This window comes from Protopterus annectens, chromosome 9.part0, assembly GCF_019279795.1.
Source record: "Protopterus annectens isolate FY-2018-M chromosome 9.part0, PAN1.0, whole genome shotgun sequence".
Taxonomy (NCBI): domain Eukaryota; kingdom Metazoa; phylum Chordata; order Ceratodontiformes; family Protopteridae; genus Protopterus; species Protopterus annectens.
Window position 1 is genome coordinate 1,279,002,479 of NC_056743.1, and position 26,309 is coordinate 1,279,028,787.

Below are 26,309 nucleotides of genomic sequence, written 5' to 3' on the forward strand. Positions count from 1 at the left end.
TGGTATAAAAAAATGGCAGAATAAATTCAGAAAAGTGGTAAAGGAGGGCTACAACTTTCTTGGCATAACATGGCAGTGTAATGATAAATGCTTGCAATAGTATTTATTGATGATGTTGTACAGGTTAATACAATACAATTTTAACTGGCTGAATTAGAAGTTACAGTATGTGCATATAAATATAGATGTTGTGTCACCATAAATGTTTCTGTACTCAGAACTTTGATTTATTGGTGACAACAGCGGGCATGCTTTCTTCCATTGCTATGTTATTTGGCAAGTGACTTCTATACACTGATGTCAATGTGTAACTTGAAATGCAATGAGTCTAAAAAAAATCAAGACAGAGCATCTTTGCCAATTGCAAAGTAGACAGAAAAGGTGCAGTTCTGTTTTTTATAATACATCTATGCACGGCCGAGAAATACGCCAAAATATGACTATGAATTCAAAACAGATGAGAGAAGGACTTACTAGCATACAAGGTTTTACATAATTTCTCATTAGCATCTCAGTTTTAGTTCATTTGTTTAAGTTTATTTGCAACCATCCTGTGTTGGCATATATGACCTCTATGAACCGTGGATTTACTCTGCTTACTTACAAACAGTGCGGATTGCCTTTAAGTGTTGTCTTAATGCCAATGAATACCACCCAGTATCTCAGTCACTTCAGAGTACACAGTGACAGATGCATCAGGTACTGTTATTCATATACTTTGTCTGCTTCCATTATGAATGGCCCTTTATTATTTCCTTGGTCCAGTTTTATGCACATATACTGAGTCATGCCTGCTGTCCTACACTTTGTTTGTCACTGCTTTTCCTCTTTGCTATTTTCTGCTTGTATGCTTTTTAGTATGACACTTCCTGTGACATTTCTATGTACTTTTATTTTCAAACTAACACACATTTGCTTAATGTAACATTGTGCCACACTAAAAACATTCCTGCTCTTTAGAACAGTTAGAGGTGTGTTGAAGGCACATTCAGCTGCATCCTGCTATAGCTGTGATGTATCACTGTATGCTAGTTCCGTTATCACTGTTTCAGCTTTTTCTCTCTCTTTATATGTTTTCACAGTATGCCAAATACAAATTTGTCTTTTAGTATACCTTGCCATCTTTCCTCCAATGAACAATACTCAGCTAACCTATGCAGCCCTGACAAATACAAAGAATTCTTATATGCCTCAATGAACTCTTGTTATGGAACCTAAAATGAACAGTAACCAAAAATTTTAGTTTCAAACATTTCATAAAGTCTGTACAATTTCTTTGAATTCTTTGTCGAATGATTTAACTAGTGCTACTAAAGTACACAGCACTGTTTACATTTTGCAACACTGGAACTTTTGTCATTTGCAATGTTATTTAGATGTATTGTAGTTTTCCTTTCTTAGTGTAAGTAAGCTTCCAAGGTAGCACCAAGAACATTAATATGTCCAGTGTGTTAATTCACCTTAAAACCTAGTGTCTGCATTCAATCTCAAGCAGTTTCATCACTGCTTAGGTCTTTCTGACACATTTAGACTGACATATAAGCACTTTTTGACTCAAAATAGTCATCATTTTATACTAACACGCACCTAAAAAATCTGTAGTTTGCTGTGTCACTGATTGCCCTTTTTATTTAAGTAACCATAAATTACTTCAAAATTATTTCAAATGCTTCATACAAATTGTTTAAGTAATGCAAATTATTGAAATATTTCATACAAATGTGTCTGCTTTGTGTTACTTTTACACAGCACTTTTCATTTAGTGTTTTGACATTACCTTGCTCCTTTTCAGTGCTAAAAGTTAATTAAGTTGTCTTTAATTTTATAACTTTTATTCTTGTACAAGACTCATTTATACTGTCTCCATTTAAATAAATACAAGGTGTAAGATTTACTATATATATATATATATATATATATATATATATATATATATATATATATATATTTTTTTTTTTTTTTAATATTGCCCGTTATTACGTCTCTTTGTTAGGTAAATTTAGAGATATTGCTTTTTAAATAAACCACCAAGAACAAATTATTAGAAAAAAAAACACTTGGCCAGTGGAACACTGGAACTGCACACAGCAAAGATAGTTTTAAAGATTTAATAACACACAAATAAATACTCTCTAGTGCTTTGGCAAACATAGCCTTCTTGGAGTTAATACAAAATAAAGAAAAAACACCACTTTTAAATATAAAAGTCATTTAAACTAATTAACTTATTAACAAATCAAAATCCTTCAATTACAAAAGGGCTTTTCAATTACACTTCTTGTTTAAATCCTTAAGAGTCAATGTATCCAATTTAAAAATAAAAGTTGTCTCTTTAAAGAGCAATTTATTCTATAAGCAGTGGCATCACTTTCAAAAACCTGTTCTAAAATACATGCTTTTAAATCAAGAAACATCCCCTCATGAACCAAATTAAAATGCATAGCCACTGGATTGTTATAATTTTTATTTTTTATATCTCTAATACGCTCTTGCAGTCTCACCTTAAAGATTATTTTAGTTTCCCCTATATAAAAGAGACTGCAGGGACAAGAAAATGCATATACTACTCCTTTTGTAGTACGTGTGGGATGCTGAGGGGCAAAATTTCACCCCATTAATTTTTTCAAAAAATCTCACCACATATTTACATATTGAGCACTTTCTGTATGGACTTGTCCCCTAACTATCCAATCTCCTGTCCAAAGTTTCACTAGGGGGGACATATAAAATATTGCCTTTTAAAGTTTGCAAAAACTGTCATTTAAAAATCATATCGTATTCTCTTTATAAATCAGCTGTATTCCCCAAATCACAGGGCTGGATTCATAAGTGTACAAGGTATAGACTGGTATAACATTTCAAATAGGTATACAAATATGTGAATACCAAAAAAATTTAAAATCTTGCACAAGCATTATTATATACATTAGATATATGTAGAACACACAGTTCAACCTTTGCATGAAATCCTACATACAGAATAATCATGATTTAAGCAATGACTAAGACTAAGGAATAACCATAAACCCAACATATTAGTCATAGGAGACTCCATTGTGAGACACACAGATGTGCCTCTCACCAGGCTGGATAAGGAGAAAGTCACGGTTAGTTGTTTGTCAAGTGCCAGAATCTACCATATCACATACGCACTCAAGTCTCTCAACAACAGGTACTGTTATGACTCTGTCATAGTCCATGTTGGTGTGAACGACTTGAGACGTACCTCCCTGGACTATATGAAGAGAGGGATTCACTTTATATCCTCGAAACACTGAAATGTCGAAATTCAGTATTTTGAAGCTATAAAGTGGAAAATTTAAAACCACGAAAACTCAGAACCGCAAAATTCAAAATCTCGCACACACCGGAGATTTTGAATTTCACACTTCTACTCCACACACACACACACACACACCTTCCTCCCCACACACAAACACAAGCTCTCTACTACATAAAAGCTGGAGGGCAAACCCCCCTGCACTCCCATGTGGGGGACTGTGCCCCCACACCCCCCACTTAAATATTCTCACTCTGAGGTGGCACTACATAGAAACACACACAAAACACCACCACACAAGCTACATTCTCCTCGCACACACACATCACAGTAACAAAACACACTGACACACACCACAGCCCCTACCCAAAACCCTTAACACACACACACACTTACCTGAATCCATAACCACAGCAAAACCTCAGAAGTGCGAAATTCAAAACCTCTGGTATTTGAGGTTTTGAATTTCATGCTTCTGAGCTTTCGCTCTTCTCAGGATTCCACTTTATGGGCTTGAAATACTGAATTTCGATATTTCAGTATTTCAAGCTTCTAAAGTGAATCCAAAGAGAGAAATGATTGAGCTCACTGAATATGTGTCCAGGCAGCTATGTCCCTAGCCTTAAGCAGCATTGTACTGTCACCCAGAATGATGCCTCAGTACAAACAGAAAAGGATTGACTTTAACAACTGGCTTAGTTTCTGGTATCATTCCAGGGGGATCCAGTACCTGACAGCCTGGAAAGATACGATCGACAAACCACTATGCTTTGCTAGAGATGACCTGCATCTCTCTCACTTGGGCTTCACGCTTCTGGTAAAGGCCCTTGCCTCCCCCACAGTGCCTTTTTTAGGAAAAGTCATGAGGTCAATACTACCAACATAAAAATTTCAACAAAACACAAATTAAAGGTCATACTGCTAAACGCTAGCAGTCTAAACATGAAACTGCATTCATTGCAAGCATTCTTAACCCTGCAAGATGCTGACATTTGTGCAGTCACAGAAACCTGGTTCAAAGCTGTGGAGAGCACCTGATTACTCATACTATCACACATTCAGACCCCAAACTGTGGCAGTAGCAAAGCCAAAGGAGGTGGTTTCAATATATATTAAAGACCCACATAGCTCCAGATTGGTCAAACAGTATAACACACAGGAGACACTCCAGCCGCAGTTAACCATTGACAAGACCCCTTTTCAAATTATAGCTAGCTACAGGCCCCCACATTTGACTCAAGATGCCCACTCCACCTATCTGGACCTCTTCAAATCTATCAAGATTCAATCCTTTACCCTGATCCTGGGTGACTTTAACTACTCAAACACAGACTGGAAGAACTACTTATGCCAGAACACAAATGCCCAAAGATTCCTCAATTTTATCAATGCAAATGCCTTGGAAGAGCTAGATGATACCCCCACAAGAATTGATAATATTTTGGACTTGGTATTAACCAACATGAGTGACCACTGCAGCATCCCTGCAGTATCATCCTTCCTTCTAAGATCCAACCATAAAGCAGTTATGTTCGAAGTCACCATCTCCCATGAGCCCCCTTTAGCTAGGGTCAAACAAAAAAAACTTCTCCAAAGCTGATTACAACCTACTGAGGGATGGTAAAAACATCTTTACACCACCCTTCCCCACTGTAGGGACTAGCACCAATGTCCAAATCTACATCAAAGTACTATACAAGCATTTATATAAATGCATGGAATCAGGAATACCCGACAGGACAAAAATCATCCTCTGCAAGGAAGAGTAAACCTGTCTGGTGGACATCTGCAATAAATAAACTATATAACAAAATGAAAAAATTACTGTCCAGGACTAAGAAGGAGCAGGTGCCCAACTGGAAGCAATCTCTCCTTAGCCTGAACAAGCAAATAAGAGCACTAGTGAAGTCCTCTAAAGCCATCTTCAAGTCTGAAATGGCCACATCTACTAGAGACAGTCATAAGGCCTTCTTCACATATGTCCAAAATCTTAAAGGAAACACTCAGATCTGTTCAGAACTGGTGGTCAAGGACACCACATACACAAATGCTGTATATATATAGCCAATCTACTGGCTGACAGATTCAGTGAAAACTTCTCCCCTCTGTCCCCACATCAGTAAATCAGGACATCTTCAGTACTTGCCCCCCAACCCTTATCTCTAGGGAACAGGTCATCACTGCCCTCTCAAAGGCAAAAATTACAGCCTCCATGGGACCTGATAACATCCCTGGCTGCATCCTACATGAACTCAGGCATGGACTTGCAGCACCATTAGGCACCGTATTCAACCAAAGCCTGAGTACCAGTTTTGTCCCAGCTGAGTGGAGGACAGCCACTGTCATCCCTTTACACAAAGGTGGACAGTCCACTGATCCAGGAAATTATAGACCCATCAGCCTAACTAGCCTGATCTGCAAGGCCATGGAACAGATTATCATGGACCTCATTAACAGGGACATTGGCAACCTCTAAACACTTGACCACACACAGTTTGGCTTTGTCAAGAGGAGGTCATGACTGTTAAATCTGATCGACTTCTTTGAGACAGTCACCAAAGTCATGGACGAGGAGAAGACAGTGCACACTGCCTACTTTGACCTGGCCAAAGCCTTCAACACTATTCCCCACACGGGCATAGTAGATAAACTCTCTCAACTAGGCATCAATCCATATGTTACCAGATGGGTAGCAAACTGGATCACTTATAGAACCCACCTAATCGAAATAGGGGAAGCCACCTCAAGCAGTAGACCTGTAATGAGTGGCAAACCCCAGGGATCAGTCTTGGGGTCTCTGTTATTTGGGATATACTTCTCTGAAGTGCAGGCCAAAACCAGTGGACTATGACTGACCAAGTTTGCAGATGACTGCAAGCTGGACACAGTCATCAATTCCTCAAGTGATGTGGATGTCCTCCAAGAGGGTCTCACCCAAACAAATGACTGGTGCCAGAAACATGGCCTCAAGCTGAATGTCAAAAAATGCATCATCATCCCCTTTGGGAAGAATGACATCTCTGCATATTATCACATTAATAACAACGTCCTAAGTACACAATCAGTAGTCAGGGATGTGGGCACCCAGGTTGATAGTAACCTGACATTTGACCACCATGTTGCTTCCATTGTATGGAAATCTTTCTACATGGCCCACCTCATAAGTAAGGGTATCTCATCCAGGGACAAAGAGGTCATAACATCCCTGCATTCTTCCCTTATAAGGCCAATTATTGAGTACAATGCCTCCTTCGGCATGTTCCTCGCATAGCACATGCAGCAGCTGGAAAGACCACAGAAGTTCCTCACCAGGAGAATCCAGGGTCCCAAACATCTACCCTGCACAGACAGGCTAAAAGCCCTGTCCCTCTACTCAGTTTCATACAGACTCCTCAGGGGTAACCTCTGTTTGGCATATAAAGCAATCTCAGACCCCACCTTGATGGGACTGCTGCATATCCAAAAGTCAAGCTCCACTCAAGCAACCCGTACACATGACCTCAACTTGGTCTGTGATATCAGTAGTACTTGTTGGCGGGACAGATTTGTGTCCCAGAGACTCCCCCATCTGTGGAATAGACTCCCTCTCCACATTAAGCAGGGTACCTCATTATCCCTTTTTAAGTGCAACCTGGATAACTGGATGGGAAACAGAAATACACCCCTGGGATTCCACCTGTGTCCCTGCTGGACAGGGGTGTTGGGTGCTGACTTGTCTAAATATTGGCTAAACTCTTGGCTAGGGTTATAAGGACCTCAGGGCCTATAGCCTAGTAACCTCCTATGATCCTATGAATCTGTTTGTATAATACTGCAAAGCTGCATGCACAAAGCGGTCACAGTCTCCGTTGTAACTAAATCTACATGTATACATTACTGATAACAAACAGTTATTAAGTAAAGGTAAAATGCCTATTAAATTTGAGAGTTCTACATATATCTAATGTATATGATAATGCTTGTGCAAGATTTTTAATTGTTTTTGGTATGCACATATTTATATACCTGTTTGAAATGTTATACCAGTCTGTTAGTAATTTTTGATCGTTGTGTCAGTACGTAGTGTTTATGTACATAAGACTTTTTATAAGTAAAGATTAGTTTACAAGCTATATTTATGGAGATGATCTTATGATATAAAATTTAGTGCGTAAACTGTTACAGAATGAATTAAAGAACATATACAGCATGCAATGGTTTGTGTAGTAGTTGATGTGTGATAGTGATTACTGAACTATAACCACTTATTTATTTTTAGTTTTATTTTAAAAATGTGGACTGATTTTAGAGATTTCTGTGTGTGGCATATACAAAAATGAAAACATGATAACTTGATTTTTTGGAAGTTATATTTATGCATATAGTATATGAAAGCTTACAAAAAAGGGGAATGTGTCTTTAAGAACAGACGCTCCGTCAAGAAGGAAACTTTTGTTACCACTGCCGTATGTATTTTTTAATTAATGGAGTGACGATTGGTTCTAGATTTTTAAAAAGTATTAAATAGAGATGAAGTTGTTTTATTCATTTTGATGGTCTGAAGAAATGGGAATAATGCCCTTGAAAGAGCTTACCACTAAAGTTACTAACCTGGCCGCGTTCTGGGTTGTCAGTTTGTTATTCATTTGTATCAGTTATATTTTTTCTACTGATGAGCCATTAATTCTAGTTGCTGGTGCCATTTTTGTTATTTGCTGGAGTTATTTTATACATCAGCCTTGGAGCATGGCCGAGAGATTGGAAAGTATTGAATTGGACTATAACCCTTTGCACAGTTGCAATGAGGATCCATTGGAAGATTCAGGGTGGACGGGCAATTCACAAATACATGGACAATGTTTTAATAATCAGAATAAAATACTGGGCAATTTGCGGATACAAGATAATTACTTTAATTGTCAAAGAAGAACCTTCAAGAGAATGGAGGATCTACTAGAACGTGAGGACAACCCACTCTTGAGGTATACAGCATTTGGTAAGAATGTTGAAGTCTTTAAGGATAATGTGGACATGGACTTGTTTAGATTAGAAGTACATAGCCTGGAAAATGAACCTTTTAAGTTTAAATGCTATCAGTCTCAGAGACAGCATTTTGATGCATGCTTGAGTTTTAGTATTAGTCCGAGAGGCCTCAGGGAACTGAAAATGCCTAGTTATGGCGATCAATACCCAGATTTGTTAAAACAGTGGCAACAAATCAACTTAGACACTGGATTTAATTATATGAAATTACTTAATGACTTTTTCAAAAAAGAAGAAAAACATATTACTATCAGAACGACAGAACAAACTGTATGAGAAATTTCCTGAACCGTTGGTTGATCAAAGGTTAACAGTTGATGTCATTTTTGTTATTTGCTGATGATAAATAGAATAACAAGTGTCTAACAATTCCATGCAAGCATAAATGAATGGCAGGTAAACTGAATGTTTTATTCCACAAACAATAGGTTTAGTGCTTTGATCCCTACAACTCAGGACTTCTAAGCAAAAGCACTAAACCTTTTGTTCGTTTGTGGAATAAAACATTCACTTTACCTACCAGTCATTTATGTTTGTATGGAACTGTTGGACTCTTGCTATTCTATTTTTCACAACTTGTTATTGGATATTTTTTCAGTCCTGGACTTTTCCCTGAGACAACGTGAACTTAGGGTTTTGCTTACTAGTTTTTGTATAGGGTTGCACAGCACATCATCATCATGGAACTTATAAACAAAGACATTGGTAATCTCCAAACTCTGGACCCCACCCAGTTCAGGTTTGTAAAAGGCAGATCATGTCTCCTAAACCTGATAGACTTCTTTGAAGCAGTCACCAAAGCCGTAGACAAGGGTAAGCTGGTTCACACAGCCTATCTAGACCTTGCCAAGGCTTTCAACACCATCCCCCACTCTGGAAAACTCACTAAACTAGGTATAAATCCCTATGTCACAAGATGGGTTGCCAACTGGCTCACTGACAGAACCCACAGTGTGAAAGTAGCAGACTCCAAATCTGACTTCAGACCAGTGACAAGTGGAGTACCACAGGGTTCACTCCTGAGTCCTCTCCTGTTTGGTATCTACTTCTCTGAAGTACAAGCTAACACAGAAGGTCTTTGGCTAATGAAGTTCGCAGATGACTGCAAACTAGGAGCCATAATCGAAACTCCTAACAATGTCGACATCCTACAAAGGGGCCTTACTGAGACAGATGCCTGGTGTCAAAGCCATGGCCTCAAGCTCAATGCCAAAAAGTGCATTGTCATCCCCTTTGGTAAAAACTCTGTACCCATGAACTACCACATAGGCGGTAGTCTACTTAACACTGAAAGTGTGATAAGAGACCTTGGGACACAGGTGGGCAGTAGTCTCTCCTTTGATAATCACATCGCCACAGTAGTCAGGAAATCCTTCTACATGGCACACCTCATCACAAAAGGTTTCTCATCCAGAAAAAAAGAGGTCATTGTTCCCCTCTACTCATCACTCATTAGACCCATTATAGAGTACAACGCCTCTTTTGGTATGTACCTCACAAGACATCTACAACAACTGGAAAGGTCGCAGAAATACCTCACAAAGAGGATTACCAGCCTCAAATAGATGCCCTACGTAGACCGTCTCAAAAAACTCCAGCTTTACTCCGTCGCATATCGTCTACTCAGAGGTGATCTCTGCTTAACATACAAAGCTATGTCAAACCCAGAGCTGTTGGACATGCTCCACTTAAAGAAATCCCAATCCCTCTGAGCTACACGCTCTAGGGACCTAAATCCTGTCACCACAATAAACAGAACATGCCGGAGGGATAGATTCCTGTCCCAGAGACTTCCCATACTCTGGAATAAACTACCTACTTATATCAAACAAAGCTCCTCATTAGCACTCTTCAAGAAAAATCTTGATGATTGGATGGAAAATAGGAAATTCACCCCGGGGATCACCTCTGTGGCTCTGCTCAACAGTGGCACAGGAAAATAATTTTCTTGGGTGGCAAAAGCCATGGTACCTTTTTGGCTGGGCTTGTATAGGCCCTAGGGTTGACAGCCTAGTACCTACCTATGAACCTATGAACACACACACCAGTTTGATGGATAAACAAACTTCCCTTATCTGCTTTTCACTTAGTTTCTCAAAGATAGAACGTGCAGGATGAAAAGGTGAATTATAAATATTCTTTCTAATAAGTGATTTATCTATGTTATGTAACTTACTGTCATTTTGAAACAAAATAGCAAAATTAAATTTCCTAACAAACAGTTTTAAAACCAATACCATTTCTGCTAAATCAATTTGAGTTGTTGGCATATAAGTAAGCCCCCTTTCAAATAAGACCATATCGTCAGAGAAAATTTTATAATGACAAAAATGATATACTTTGACCTTATTTTGTGCATGAAACTCAACAGTGCCTTTTTCCAGTATGGATGCCGGTTCTACATTTTGCTGTTATAGGATGCCTTTCCATGTGGCTTCCATTGCCTGTCATTCACATTGTTGTAAATCATTCTGTTATTGTTGGTGGTCCTCTTCCATTGCTAAAACAGATTCAGCATGCTCTTCATAATCCAATTCCATGTATATCATCAATCCCCCTTTTTCCATTTTCTACATGGGGTCGGGGTGTCATGTCAGTGTTTGCCATCTCTCTTGACTCAGTGCTACTTTCCTACCTTCTTTGACAGTCATGCTTGGCTGTCACAGGTCTTCTCGAACACAATCCATTCATCTCTTTGCTGGAAGTCCTTGTTTCCTGTTGCCTTCTTCCTTCTTCTCCCAAATCTGCTTCACCATGTTGTCTTCTGCTTTCCTGCACATGCTCAAACTACTGCAGTCTGTTCTCTTTTACTTTTTGTGCAGTTAGAGCTACTTTGGCTTCTGGTATGATGTCATAATTTCTTCATCTGTCCCACAGTGTGCATCTTCCTACTCATCTCAGGCAGTTCATCTCCATCATCTCTAGGTTCCTCAGATGCTCTGCCTTCACTGTCCAGGTTTAGGTACCATACATAACAACTGTTTGCAACACTGTACACCTTAAGTTTCAGCTTCCTTGACACTCTTCTGTCACATGCTACCCCTAACACTCTGAGCCAGTTTGCTGAATCCCCTCCGATTCAAGCTTTGACATGCTTATTCAGACTTACCTTATCCTCAATCACTCTTGCAAATATTTGAATTTGTTAACCTGTTCTGCTATTTTCCCTTCTATCTCCATTTTTAGCTTCTCCCTATTTCTCCCATTTGCTGCCATGGCAATTCTCTTGCCTTTACTCAGTTTCATTCCATGTACCTTCAGTTTTGCATTGCATTACTGCATCATTTGCTGAAATTCCTATTTAGAGTCTGCTTGTAATGCTCTGTATGGGGAATGCAGCTTCTGTTGGGTTTCCTTTATTCAGAAGCTGCTGAAATTACTATTTCCTATTTGTCTTTCATGTTGTGTGGACATTTGAGCAGGTTGTTGCTGACATCCCTAATGAATGTTTTTGATGACTATCTTCTTTATCTGTCTTTGCCTTGCAATCTGATTGAGTTTATTTGTGCCATCTGCTAAGCCACTTTCCAGATATTGGTAGAATGCCTCTGAAGCCGTATTCTTTGCTATGCTGACTACCCCTCTTAGCCTTTTTATTAGCCAACTGGTATTAGCTGTAGTCTTAGCCTGGCCCGTCTTTTTTATCTTGTACTTTGTCTTGCACTCCTTCTTTATTTTGATATCTTCACGGACTTCTGCTTTCCACCACCAACTTTACTTATATACCTTACTTACATTCCCTCATGGCCATATATCTACTCTATAGTCTTCAAATATGCTGATATGAGACAATGCCATTCTTCTTCAAATGTACATATTATCTCTTCTTCCTGGGGTGCTAGAGCCCTGGGTATTTCCTTTAACACTTATACTTTCTCTCCAGTCAACTTACAGGTCTTCAGTGTAGTCTCTGTTGACCTTAGAGCCTTTTCTGACCACAGCTTGAAGCTGATTGTAGTCACTAGCGGTTTATGCTGTGGGCCAACTGTTTTGTCGGGGATGATTTTGCAATTTCTGATTATAACCCAACTGCCCTTCCCTTACTAGGAGGAAGTCTACCTGGTTTGCATGTGATCTTGTGACTGTCTCTGTTGCTAAACCATGTGTTGGCCACCCTTAACCCATTTACCAGACAGAACTCTAGAATAGCATCTTCTTATTTACTCCTGTTGCCCCACCCATGTGGACCCAAGGCAGTCTTTATATCCTGTTCTGTTTGTCCAATCATGAACATTCAGGTCTCCCATGAACACCACCAACTCATGTTGTACTGCTTTATATAGTAGGTCCTACAGCTGCTGTCTGAATGCACTGTTTTTCTCACTGTCACAACCCTGCTGTGGGGCACAGGTTGACTTTATGAATAATGCCCCATCTTTATACTGGTAAACACTGGAAACATTTATATTTCCATTATGGTGGATTCTAGTCATGTGCTTTCATGATTTCTGTGGCGTGTTTCCACCTACCCATACTACTGAAAGTGACACAAAGAGTGAAAATGTGTAAAGACACTACATGATGTAGCAGAGGTGAGATACAACACAGAGGTCATGTTATGTGGCTTGAAAGAGTTTGCAGTGATAGTGTTATGGAATGTGGAACAGTGCACAAATGCTCTGTATATAAGGGAAAGGGGAAAGTGTAGCTATATATCTATGTAAATACATACACAAACACACACACACACAGACACACACACATATATGTGTGTGTGTGTGTGTGTGTGTGTGTGTGTGTGTGTGTGTGTGTGTGTGTGTGCGTGTGTGTGTGTGTGTGTGTGTGTGTGTGTGTGTGTGTGTGTGTGTGTGTGTGTGTGTGTGTGTGTGTGTGAGTCGGTGGCAAATGTTCAAAGTATAAAAACTTTGAACTCCTTTCATACAACCAAAACAGCTTGAAACACAAAGATTCAAATACACTACTTCAAATCACAAATATTTTTTTTTTTTTTGCAGGGGAGCTTGTTACCCTGTACCCTCACATACTCTGCTAATTATATAGACCAACTGCAAGACTGCAGTACAGTGGAACAAGAGCAAATTCCCTGATTTCCAGTGTTCCTCAATCTTGCACTGAAAAAACAGCCAGTACATGCAATCAGCTGATTTTTGATCAGCTGTACCGGCTTCGCCATTTTGATGAGTTGTAAGGAACCCATAGTGTGTGTGTGTGTGTGTGTGTGTGTGTGTGTGTGTGTGTGTGTGTGTGTGTGTGTGTGTGTGTGTGTGTGTGTGTGTGAATATATATATATATATATATATATATATATATATCTATATATATATATATATATAGATATATAGATATTGATATATATGAATGAGAAAGGACAGAGCAGTACATAAAGGTTAAAAGGTTATACTGGATGCTGTAGAAATCTGTGAATCCTGTAATTTAAAGTATCTTCCTTTTTCTGAAATATGGTAACCTTACTGTTGGTTATAATAAATGGTGAGAATATTTGTTTCCTCCCTTATGACACTTGTACATGTATAATTTATTTTAGTACAGGAGTTAGTATTTTTAATTTAGTTTCTTTTTGTAGAAGGAGGAGGAGGAGGAGAAGAATTGTACTAGCTGACAGTGTTTTGGCCAGATTTTTCTTCAAAGAATATTTTAATAAATCGTATTTTGGTGAAATGCCCCTATTGTAATTACATAACATGACTGAGGTAGAAAAGTAGGGGCAGCATGAGTGATAGTTGTATGTAGGCTGTGTCATGAGTTTAATTTTTATACTGGAATATTTGTCTTACCTGGAGCAACTGAGTGGCTGAAAATCTAAATTCTGGATTTTTTTCCAAAGCATTTTTCAAAAAAACTTTGAACTCTGTTGACCTGAAAAAAGAGAAAGAAGGAGTTTCTAAATTATGCTGAAAATAAACATAACACATTACTGTTTCTCTAGAGGTACACCATTTTCGTTTCAGTCAATTAAAATTAAATTCAGCTGTACAGAATGCCAGGCACTAGCGATATATGCATTTGGCTAAAACACTAATCAGATTTCAAACATTGCAGTTACAGCAAACAGTTGGCATTAGTGTATGTATAAAATAGGTGTGTTTAAAATAAACCAACAAACTGTTTGTACAAGACTTTGCTAAAATAATTTTAAGGAACAACAGGAGGAGCTTCTCTATCTTGATATAGTGAATTTTGAAACACGCATTGCTTAAACATTGCCAGTGACATTTGCAAGAATTCCAGTTAAGATGAGATCATAAGGGCTTACAAAATATAGGGAAGTGGACATTTTTTTTCACTGGGTAGATAATTCTACATCACGAGCTGTTTTGGAAATCATCTTTAAGTGACTGAAAGAGTGCCTGATGAAGATCATTGCTCCTTTTTGTTGGCAACTTGGGGGGTATTGCAAGGAAGTAACTAGCAACTTGTTTGTGGGGGGGGGGGGGAGCACTGAGGAAAAAAAAGAAAAGAAAAAAGGAAAGAAAAGCTTATAAATCAGAGAATAAAACACATGAGTTGCCCAGCAACAGACCCTGGTAGTTATAGACCCATTAGACTCACTAGCGTCATATGTAAAGTTATGGGACATATTATCTCATACCTCATCTGAACATTGAAAACTCATCTACCCTGGACCCTCATCAGTTCAGCTTTTTCAAAGGAAGTAATGTCTCTTTAATTTATTTTATTTATTTATTTATTTGCAGTTGGTTTACCAGGATAGTCCATTGGGCCAAAAAGAGCCCATTTTCAATGGAGTCCTGGGGAGAAAAGCTCCAAAACAAAGATTACAAAAAGATTACATTAGTTTACAATTTCAATCATTTGTAGATTAGAGACAAATCTTTAAACAATGGTAACAAAAAGATTACAGCAGTTTAACATTTCAGTCATTTGTGGGTACAGAAAAACAAAACAAAGGTTAAGCAGTTACAGTGATAAGTTATGGGTTTTATTTTGTAGGAAAACTAAGATATGAGCAGATGAAATAAAGATTCTTAGGTTAAGTTCTGTATAGGAGCAAGCATTGCTGTTGTGTAAATATATAGATCCTTGAGTGGAATTGAAGGGATTGCCAAATGATAAGATGTTGTTTCAGTTGGCTAAATTGGTGTCTAGTAATATATGATATAGTTGTTTGTAGGAGGTGGGGAATAGGCTATGAGGGGTGGGTGCAGGAGCATTCCCATGAGGATGTTAAATGTGAGTGCAGTGATTTTTTAAAGGCATGGAGGTTGGTGGTGATACGTATGGAGGGAGGAAGTGAGTTCCATATGCGTGCCAGGGCATAGGATAGGAGGTTTTGTCCTGGAGAGTGAAGGGGTTTGTACAGCTCTATTAGGTTTTGGTTATTAGATCTTAGGAGTCTTTGTGGCATGTGCATTTTAAAGGTAGAGTTGAGAGAAGGACAGAGTGAGGGTTGAAAAATTAGTTTGTGAGCAAAAGTGAGCTGAGTATATGAGAGATAGTGAGGAAGCTCTAGCCAATTGAGTTTGTGCAGAGATGTACAATGATGGGTAGATGATTTGTGGCTGGTGGCAAATTTGGCAATCTTATTATAACAGGAGGACAGTTTAGTTTTGAGAGATGATTGTAGGTTTGTTAGGAGAGGGGCACCATACAGGAGAGAGGGGATGAGAAATGTAGTAGCAAGAGTCATCTTTGTAGATGTAGTGAGGAATTGATTGTTACGGTACAGCATGCCGAGTTTTTGGTGTGTTTTTTTATGTTTAGTAGTAGGTGGCTTTTGAATTTAAGCTGGTCATCAATCTGGACTCCTAGTAGTTTGGTTTCAGATACTAGTTCGAGAGGTGTATTATTCTGGCTAGTGATGGAGAATAGTGTACTATCAAAGGTTGTGGTTTTTGAGGGGGTAAATACCATAAGTTTGGTTTTTGATGCATTGAGTGCTAGATGATTGTCCTTCATCCACTGTTCAGTGGTAGAGAAGGCATCTTGAGTTAGATGTAAAAGAGTGGGGATGGATCTGGCTGCACAGATAATTGTAGAATCATCTGCATATTGAATAAGTTTAGCATGGGGAATTGAATGGAAAAAATCGTTTATGAATATATTGAAAAGGAGAGGGCCCAAGATGGATCCTTGGGGGACACCAGTGGGTGTGTTAAGGAAAGTGGAGATGGATTTTTTCCACTTGACAGCTTGTTGTCTGTTAGAGAGATAGCTGGTGAACCAATTGAGAGAGGAAGGGGATAGGTTTAGGTTAGATAGTTTAGTAAGGAGAAGGTTGTGAGAGATAGTATCAAAGGCCTTAGACAGGTCAAGAAAGAGGGTAGATACAGTGGAGCCAGAATATCTGTCTTTCATTCATTTCTTTGGAAAAAGTCACTTAATCAGTAGATAGTGGTTACGAAGTACATAGAAGATATATGGACCTCATTCATTTCTTTGGAAAAAGTCACTTAATCAGTAGATAGTGGTTACGAAGTACATAGAAGATATATAGACCTGGCTAAACCTTTGGCACACTTACCCATGCAGGCATTATTGACCAACCTGTAAATCTGAATATAAATGTTTATATTGTGCAGTGAGTAACCAACTGGTTTTCTGACAGAACCCATGTAGTTAGATGCTTCCAAGATAGCTGCACATTGAGTAACAGCTTATTTCCAGTATGAAAACAGAAACTCAGCAGAGAAGGCCAGTAGACTTGTGTTTATGGGTAAATTTCACTAACTGGATAGTAAGTGCACTGCCTGGATGTCAGGAATACAGAAGACCTAGAAAATAATCAGCTACAAAATGTGAGGAAGAAACATTGACTAGGGAAAGGTCTGCAGCTGTTCAGCAAAAAACAATGCAACCTTCAGACATGACTTCCAGTAACCTACAGGAAGATATAAGACAACTGCAATACAGACATGGTTAAAATAAACAAAACACCGATGGAGTATATCAATACAAACAACAAAAGGCTGGAAAAAATGGAAGAAGTTTTAAACAGATATTTAGATGAGATGATAAAACTACAAAACTCAGAGGTCAAAATAAAAAAAAGGCTGGATGAATATGACACTGCTCAGGAAGAGATGTTTAAAAAAATAATAGAGGACAGAACACATAGGGAAACCTAAGATTTTCAGCTATACCAGAGAAGTTGGAAGGAACAGACTATTAATTTTATGAAAGCACAAATAAGCAACTGGACTGATATTCCACAGCATGAGTTTTTAGTTGAAAGGGCACATCATGTGTATGCTCCAAACTTGGCTATAAGAAAGCAACCTAGACCTTTAATAGTAAAGTTGCAATCCTATCAGCAGAAGGAGTTGATTCAGACAAAATTATGGCAGAAGGACAAAGTACTAAAAGTGGGATACAGCAGAGTGTTTGTGGAGAATAATTACTCATTGTATACCAAACAGAATAGGACCAAATCTATTCCACTATTCAGGGAATGTTGAGATGCAGGTGTGAGATTCAAATGGCTGTACCCAACTGTCTTCAAGGTATTCTTCCCTGGAGGGACAAAATCATTTTTTGATGAAGTACATGCTAAGGAGGAAATACAAACATTTGTCCAACAAAAGGTAAGATGTGAAACAGAAGGAGATTCTGCTTCTTGTTCTTCTGGTAATAAAGCCCATAGAGAAACGGTACCTGTGAAACCTTTTCAAAATTTTCAATGGAAAATGTTGGAGAGAAGGAATGGAGTATGCCAGTTGATTAGAATAATCAAGACTACATTGGAAATGAAGCAGAGTCAGGATTTTGGAGATGAACAGTAATAAAGCCAGTAACTTAATATGGGATTACAATGCAATAATTATATTTGTGACATATGACAGAACAAGAAAATCTGAAAATATTGGACTTTTTGTTGGACTTGTGGGGGACTCTAAAGCATATGCCCTACTTTATGTCATTAATGATCAGAAAAGTGCTTTGAGGAGGAAAGAGGAGGGATAAAAACTGTAAGTAAATGTTTTTTCTTAAATAGTACCAATGTTGTGGCATGTGGTTTTCTTTACATGCTATAAGGTAAGCTTTTCAGTTATTTCTAAGTGTAATGGGTATTGTAAAAAGGTGCTGCTGTTTTTTTTTTCTTTTCTTTCTCCCTCCTGTCTCTCTCTTCTTGTTCAGTTTTAAGAAATGTAGGTACTGCAATGTATGAAAAAACTTGGTTAAAAAGCATGATAAAAGATAGTTAACGTGCTTTTTCTCATTCTTGCATGGGGAAGTGACTGGATGGAAGACCTTAGATTGACTTAGTAACAGGTTTTAAGAGAGAGCAAGCAAATGAAAATAACATTGAATATTATGAGGCTTTTTCCTAGCAAATACCATCTATGCTCAGTAACAATTCTGCAGCTGGTCTTCATGTTTCCGTGGAAAGAATCTAATAAAGAGAAAGTGGCTGCCTGGTTCTCATGTCTCCATGGAGACAATCTGATAAAGAGAAATTGTCTACAGTTTGGTAGAGAATGATTGGCTAAGGAAAAAAAAAGAAAAGAAAAGAGAAATTGGCTTAGAGATAATTTTCTCTGAAAGCATTCAGGGATTTTCCCAATTTAGCTAATGTTCCCTGAAAGCAGTCAGAGACTTTCCCAAGGTAGTTAATGTTCTCTGAAAACATTGAGGGGTTTTCACAGGTGGGAGAGCTATACAGATAAGACAAAATCAATCAGCACTTAGAAGCACAGGCTGCACTGTGCATCTTAGCATGGATGACCTTTCTTTTAGGTTAACTCAAGTCTGTGAGTGTGGCTGTCAGTTTGGGACTTTTGTTCTTATTAGGAGGGTAAAACTTCAATATTTGAAGGTGTAGATAGTTTTGTGTGTTAGTATTAAGTTAATAGATTGTAGGGGGTTATTGGTGGGGTTATTTTGTTTGAGGGCTTTCAATAAAACTAAATTTTTATAAGATGTGACATAGGTTCAATTGTATATGACAAGAAACAAGTATATAAAAGTTCAACCTGCCAAACAGTGTATGCATGTAACATAAAAGCTATAACTAGACATTTAACAAAAAGGGTGTTAGACATAAAAGGCGGGAATAATATTTTTAATACAATGATGCTTTCTGCAATGTCTTTAAATGTAAATGGCCTCACAGATAAATACAAACAAGAAAGAGTAGCGAACTACATTTAAAAATGTAGAGTGCAAATAGCTATGGTACAGAAGACACACTTAGACGTGAACATATGAATTTGATAAAGAAAGGTTTTCATGATAGTTTTTCAGCAAAATACCTGGGACAAATGGAAAGAGGAGTACTTATAGTAACTGCAGGAGGAGCTCCAATAGTGATAGAAGAAGATAAAAAAGATAATAATAGCATATTTGTAGTGCTAAGGGGCTATTGGCAAGGGAGGAGGATTACACTGGTATGTATTTACATTCTAAAACTGCTAAAATGGAGCTTAAGAAAATTCTGGGAGAAATAATCAGTGAGAAATATTACTTATAGGTGGAGACTGGAATTTGATTTGCAGCAGTAAAGATGTGTCTGGGAGGCCCCAAAAGGGAAAATATAACAATGGAGGGTAGAGTTTTGAAGAGATTTATGCAAATATTTGGCATGGAGTATGTGAATCCAGTAATAGGAGTTCAGAGTGAATTTACACATTATTCTCCAAGATATAAAAACTGGGCTAGGCTAGACATGACTTACATTTCACAGGAATATGTACATTTAATTGAAGGTCTTGATACTCACCCAATAACTATTTCAGATCATATGCCAATAATAGCTAAAATAAAAACATAGGGTAATGAAATAAAAATGAGACATTGGCACTTTCCTACCTATCTGTTGAAAAGAGAGGAATTTAAGGAATGGGTAGTGGAGATTATTCAGGCGCTGTTAGAGAGGATAGAAATTTCTTCTGTAAATATAGCTAGGGAGTGGGATAAAATTAAGGAGAGTTTAAAAATATAGTGGCAATAAAAGAAAGGGAGCTATGGTTAAGAAGTAACACAAATTATTTTGAGGGATTGACAAATGTTAAAGTATTGCAGAATAGGGGGAATCTCACATAACAAGAAGTGGACCAACTGCAGAATGCTAGGCAGAAATAAGGGATTACCTCAATAATATGCATGAGCTTAGAAAGATTGCCGTTAAGCAACTGTTTTTTGATAATAACACTAGAGCACAAAAATGTTTAGTACAATGACTCAAGCAACAGAAAGTAGAAAGGTCTGTCGCTAAACTTAGGGAGCTATAACAAAGAAGGTAACAAGAGATCCTATAGAGGTATTAGAAATATTTTGAAAATTCTGGGAGAGTTTCTATAAAGCAGAGAAGTATGAAAATCAAGAAAAGATACAAATGGAAATGTTTATGGAAGAATTAAATATGCCAAGGTTAGAGGTAGATGAGCTCAATTACTAACAGGACAGGACGAGACAAGATAAAAATTGTGACGTATAACCAATCTACTGGAAAGTCACCAGGAATAGATGGTATTCCTATGCAAGTTTAGAAGGTAGAACGAAAAAACTGATAAAGAGCTGGAAGGTTTTGTTTAACACAAGAGTGTCCAACATACGGCCTGCGGGCCAGAATCTAGCCCGCCATAGGTTTCTATCCGGCCTGCGAAGCTTCTCTGATTTTGTAAAAATTCAATAGACAGCTGCCGTTGTAACACAACTATCAGGTTTGCCGGTCGTCGATAACCCACGAAGATCACATTCTGTCTTGCCGCAACACCAAAAAGTGCACTGTCAACTCACACATTGTGATGAAACTCATCCAAACATAAAATAATTGCAAAGAAGAGTCAAAAACAACTTACAGGTATGCCACTTAAGTGCGTCTAACAGAAAAATTCACTTACACTGCCATCAAAAGAAATGCACATGGTTGAACAACCACATACTATAATGCATTAAGTTTTAATGTAATGTAGCAAATACAATGTTTGAGCATGTATACCTCGAAACACAAGAATGTAATCATATATACACACACACCTCTATTGATTTCAATGCACCAAAGTCCAGAAATAGTCAAAAATGTGCAATTTTTATTTCCTAATAAAACAAAAGATAGTGATACATATATATCCACAATCAAGTGCATGAAAATAACTGATCAAAAGAAAAATAACAAACTGAATCATGCAGAAATCCTTTCCTGAATCCACAAAGCTATTTACCAGGAGCCATATTTGTTTGGATCAAATTGCTGGAGTATCAAGGATTTTCCATTTCCCATACCTGCCAGAGTTGTTTCACAAGGACAAGCTGCTCCGTAGCTAAGCTTTCTAAAAACAAGTGTTTTATTCACCAGTAAAAATTGGATGGATCTGATGAAGCTTTGTAAGTAAAAGCGCGCTCATCTATTTTTTTACTGGTGAATAAAACAGAATTTTATAAGTTTCTTGCTTTTGCTCCATTCTCATTGTTGTGGGCACTAATTTTTACTAATACTCAGGTTAGGTGTATTTCACATCAACCTCCCAGCTCTAATTTTCTACCGTTGTTGACTTGTGACGTAATGTTTCATGCGCAGGCGAGTTTAAAGTTGTAATGGAGGTGCCAGCACATAAAAAACGGAAAACTGATGCTGAAAATCGCTCATTCAAATGTTCGTGGACGAAAGACTTTTTCGTGATGGAACATCTTGGTAGCATTTTGTGCTTGATTTGCCAAGAAACTATTGCTGTTTCGAAGGAATACAACATCAAGCGACATTATAGTACGAAACATGCAAGTAAATTTGATAGCGTGGTTGGTCAAGCCAGGACTGATCGAATCACCTCATTGAAACAAAGTATTGCAGGTCAGCAGTCTTACTTCAAAGTAGCCAAAAACAGTTTGGAAGCAGCAACAAAGGTTAGCTTTTTAATTGCAGAGATTATTGCCAAGAAAGGAAAATCGTTTTCAGATGGGCAGTTCGTGAAGGATTGCTTGCAAATATTTACGGATGTGGTCTTCCCAGATAAGAAGTCTTTCGTGGAAAACGTCAGTCTTTCTCACCAAACTGTTTCAAGAAGAGTTGATGACATGGCAGCTAATATTGAAAACACATTGATACAGAGACTAAGCGGTTGCGAGTTCTACAGCTTAGCTCTTGATGAGAGTATGGACATAAGTGACACCGCTCAACTGGCTATATTTGTAAGAGGGGTTATGAAAACGTTTGTTGTTGTCGAAGAATTGTTGGATATTTGTTCAATGAAGGGCACCACAAACGGAAAGGACATTTTTGCAAAAGTAAATCAGGTAATTGAGAAATTCCAGCTTTCTATGAACAAATTGATTGGCATTATGACAGATGGGGCTCCTGCCATGACAGGGAAGCATAATGGATTTGTAACGTTGTTGGCCAAAATGGTGCCTCACGAAATTATTGCACACCATTGCATTATTCACCAAGAAAACCTGTGTGCCAAGACCCTTGAAATGAAGCACGTGATGGAAAAAGTTGTATCAGCTGTCAACTTTATCAGGTCCTGAGGTCTCAATCACAGGGAGTTTAAATCCTTTCTGGAGGAAGTGAGCTCAGATCATGTTGATGTGGTCTACTTCTGCCAAGTTCGCTGGCTTAGCAAGTCATCAACATTATTCAGATTCTGGAGTCTACATGATGAAATAAAGACATTCATGACAAACAAAGGAAAAGACGTATGTTTCTTGGATGATGACTCATGGTTGAACGACTTGGCATTTCTAGTCGACATGACGAAATTCATGGCCGAGTTGAACGTCAGACTTCAAGGAAAGGACCAGCTGGTGCACAAGTTGTATGAACATGTCGTGACGTTCATTCAGAGGTTGAAGCTAATTCAGTCACAGCTTGTTCTGAAGAAGGCTGTACATTGCCCAGTCCTTTTGTCAAGGCCTACGGACACAGTACAACATGAGAAGTACTCTGAATTAGCTGCCAGACTTGCTGATGATTTCGAGCAAAGGTTCCAGGATTTCAGAAGGCACATTGACACCATAAAGCTAATCAGTAATCCATTTTCAGTTGATCCCACGGATGCTGCTGATAAATACCAGCTGGAACTCATTGACATTCAGAATGACAGTGACTTGAAAATAGCTTTCGCTGAGCATGATCTGCTGAACTTTTACCGCCACTATGTATCATCAGACAATTATACCAATCTCTCACAGGATGCCAGGAAGTTCACTGCTCTGTACGGAAGCACCTACTGTTGTGAACAACTGTTTTCTAGAATGAAAAACACGAAATCGAAGTGAAGATCTCTGCTTACAGATGAACATTTGGCAGCATCATTGCGCATTGCGACTTCTACTGTTGGAGCAGACATAGACTACCTGTGCAAACAAAAGCAGTGCCTTCACATTAAATTTTTTATTAAACTGATCATAGAATTTTGTGTTTTATTGTTTTTTTTGGTTGTGAAATTGCTAATCTGGCCCACGACTAGTTTAAAATTTGTACACTTGGCCCTCCAGTCAAAAAGGTTGGACATCCCTGGTTTAACAGTATCTTAACAGGAGGAGAAGTACCACCATCCTGGGAGAAAGCAGTGGTAGCTGTAATACCTAAAGAGGGTAAAGATCCATCAGATCCAACTTCATACAGGCTCATTTCAGTACTAAACCATGATTATAAAATGTTCATGTCTATAATGGCTAAAAGAATGGTAACACTGATGCCAAAACTAAACCATGATTATAAAATGTTCATGTCTATAATGGCTAAAAGAATGGTAACAGTGATCCCAAAACTGACAGACATGGATCAATGTGGTTTTGTGCAGGGGAGGCAAACATTTCACATCATTAACAGAACACTGATGATCCAGTGGGAAGCAGAATGTAAGAAAATACCATTGTTGTTGGCGAGTCTTGTTTCAGAGAAAGCATTTGACAGAGTAAGCTGGGACTTTATGTGCAGGTCAATGGAAGCATTTGCATTTCCTGAAAAAAAATATAAGGCTGATTAGGAGAATATATGAGGGATTGGAGGTGGAAATTAAAGTGGGTGGGGTCCTGTCTGACAATTTTTGTGTGAAACAGGCAAGGTGTGTCCTCTTTCCCATTTATTATTTGCATTATATTTAGACTCATTGGCAAAGAAAATCAGGGTCTCAGAAATTCAAGGATATAATTGGTATGGTACCCAAGAAAAGCTGGCTTTATTTGTGGATATTATTTTGTACCTGACAAAACCAGAAAAAAAAACATTACAGTGTTGCAGAACATTTTGAGACAGTTTCAGATCTTTTCAGGATACAAAATTAATGAAGGTAAAATAAATGCAATAGCAGTCAGTTATGTACTCACACATGAACTGGTTCAGGAATACACATATTTATGGGGACATGATAAAATGAAATATTTAGGAGTATGGATTAAAAATGATTTTAGTGTAGTAGCTAAGGATATGTGGGAAGAGACTAAAAAGATAATGCAAAAACTGAGAAAATGGAAGCTTTGTTATATGGATATGGATAGTAAAATACAAGCAGTTATGTTTTTAGTCCCTTTAGTCTTATACAGAAGTCAGACATATTTTTATCAACCAGAGAAGTTGTAGGTAGAACTAATAAAGAGCTGAAGGACTTTATCTGGGAGGGGAAGATGGCAAGAGTCAAGTGGATGAGCTGATTCTTCCAGTAAAACAGGGAGAATTGGGATTAACCAATTTGATGGGCTCCACAGTTATGACTCCTATACATAGCACAAGCAGAAAATTATAATACAAAGTGGAAAGGGCTGATGATGACACATGGGGAAGCTCAAGAAACAAGGAGAGACTGGGATTTTGGATGTAGACCTTTAAGGAGAATAACAATAACCATGCAGAATATTATATCCATAAAGTAGCAGAAATTATTCTAAGAACTAAACTAGGGGTGTCCAACCTTTTTGACCGGAGGGCCAAGTGTACAAATTTTAAACTAGTCGTGGACCGGATTAGCAATTTCACAACCAAAAAAAACAATAAAACACAAAATTCTATGATCAGTTTAATAAAAAAATTTAATGTGAAATCTGGCACTGCTTTTGTTTGCACAGGTAGTCTATGTCTGCTCCAACAGTAGAAGTCACAATGCGCAATGATGCTGCCAAATGTTCATCTGTAAGCAGAGATCTTGACTTTGATTTTGTGTTTTTCATTCTAGAAAACAGTTGTTCACAACAGTAGGTGCTTCCGAACAGAGCAGTGAACTTCCTGGCGTCCTGTGAGAGATTGGTATAATTGTCTGATGATACATAGTGGCGGTAAAAGTTCAGCAGATCATGCTCAGCGAAAGCTATTTTCAAGTCGCTGTCATTCTGAATGTCAATGAGTTCCAGCTGGTATTTAACAGCAGCATCCGTGGGATCAACTGAAAATGGATTACTGATTAGTTTCATGGTGTCAATGTGCCTTCTGAAATCCTAAAACCTTTGCTCGAAATCATCAGCAAGTTTGGCAGCTAATTCAGAGTACTTCTCATGTTGTACTGTGTCCGTAGGCCTCGACGAAAGGACTGGGAAATGTACAGCCTTCTTCAGAACAAACTGTGACTGAATTAGCTTCAACTTCTGAATGAACGTCACAACATGTTCATACAACTTGTGCACCAGCTGGTCCTTTCCTTGAAGTCTGACATTCAACTCGGCCATGAATTTCGTCATGTCGACTAGAAATGCCAAGTCGTTCAACCATGAGTCATCATCCAAGAAACATATGTCTTTTCCTTTGTTTGTCATGAATGTCTTTATTTCATCACGTAGACTCCAGAATCTGAATAATGTTGATGACTTGCTAAGCCAGCGAACTTGCAGAAGTAGACCACATCATCATGATCTGAGCCCACTTCCTCCAGAAAGGATTTAAACTCCCTGTGATTGAGACCTCGGGACCTGATAAAGTTGACAGCTGATACAACTTTTTCCATCACGTGCTTCATTTCAAGGGTCTTGGCACACAGGTTTTCTTGGTGAATAATGCAATGGTGTGCAATGATTTCGTGAGGCACCATTTTGGCCAACAACGTTACAAATCCATTAGGCTTCCCTGTCATGGCAGGAGCCCCATCTGTCATAATGCCAATCAGTTTGTTCATAGAAAGCTGGAATTTCTCAATTACCT

At 38.2% G+C, this 26,309-nt stretch overlaps 1 protein-coding gene across 2 annotated transcripts in view; it reads right to left on the minus strand.

Moving 5' to 3' along the window:
• The window catches only part of LOC122811999 (serine/threonine-protein kinase 10-like), a 504,844-nt gene that overhangs the window by 175,855 nt on the left and 302,680 nt on the right, over positions 1 to 26,309 (minus strand). For both annotated transcript variants that reach the window (XM_044084213.1, XM_044084214.1), the window contains exon 7: positions 14,059 to 14,140. In XM_044084213.1, coding sequence (XP_043940148.1) covers positions 14,059 to 14,140 — 82 coding nt within the window. The remainder of the gene's footprint in view (positions 1 to 14,058; positions 14,141 to 26,309) is intronic.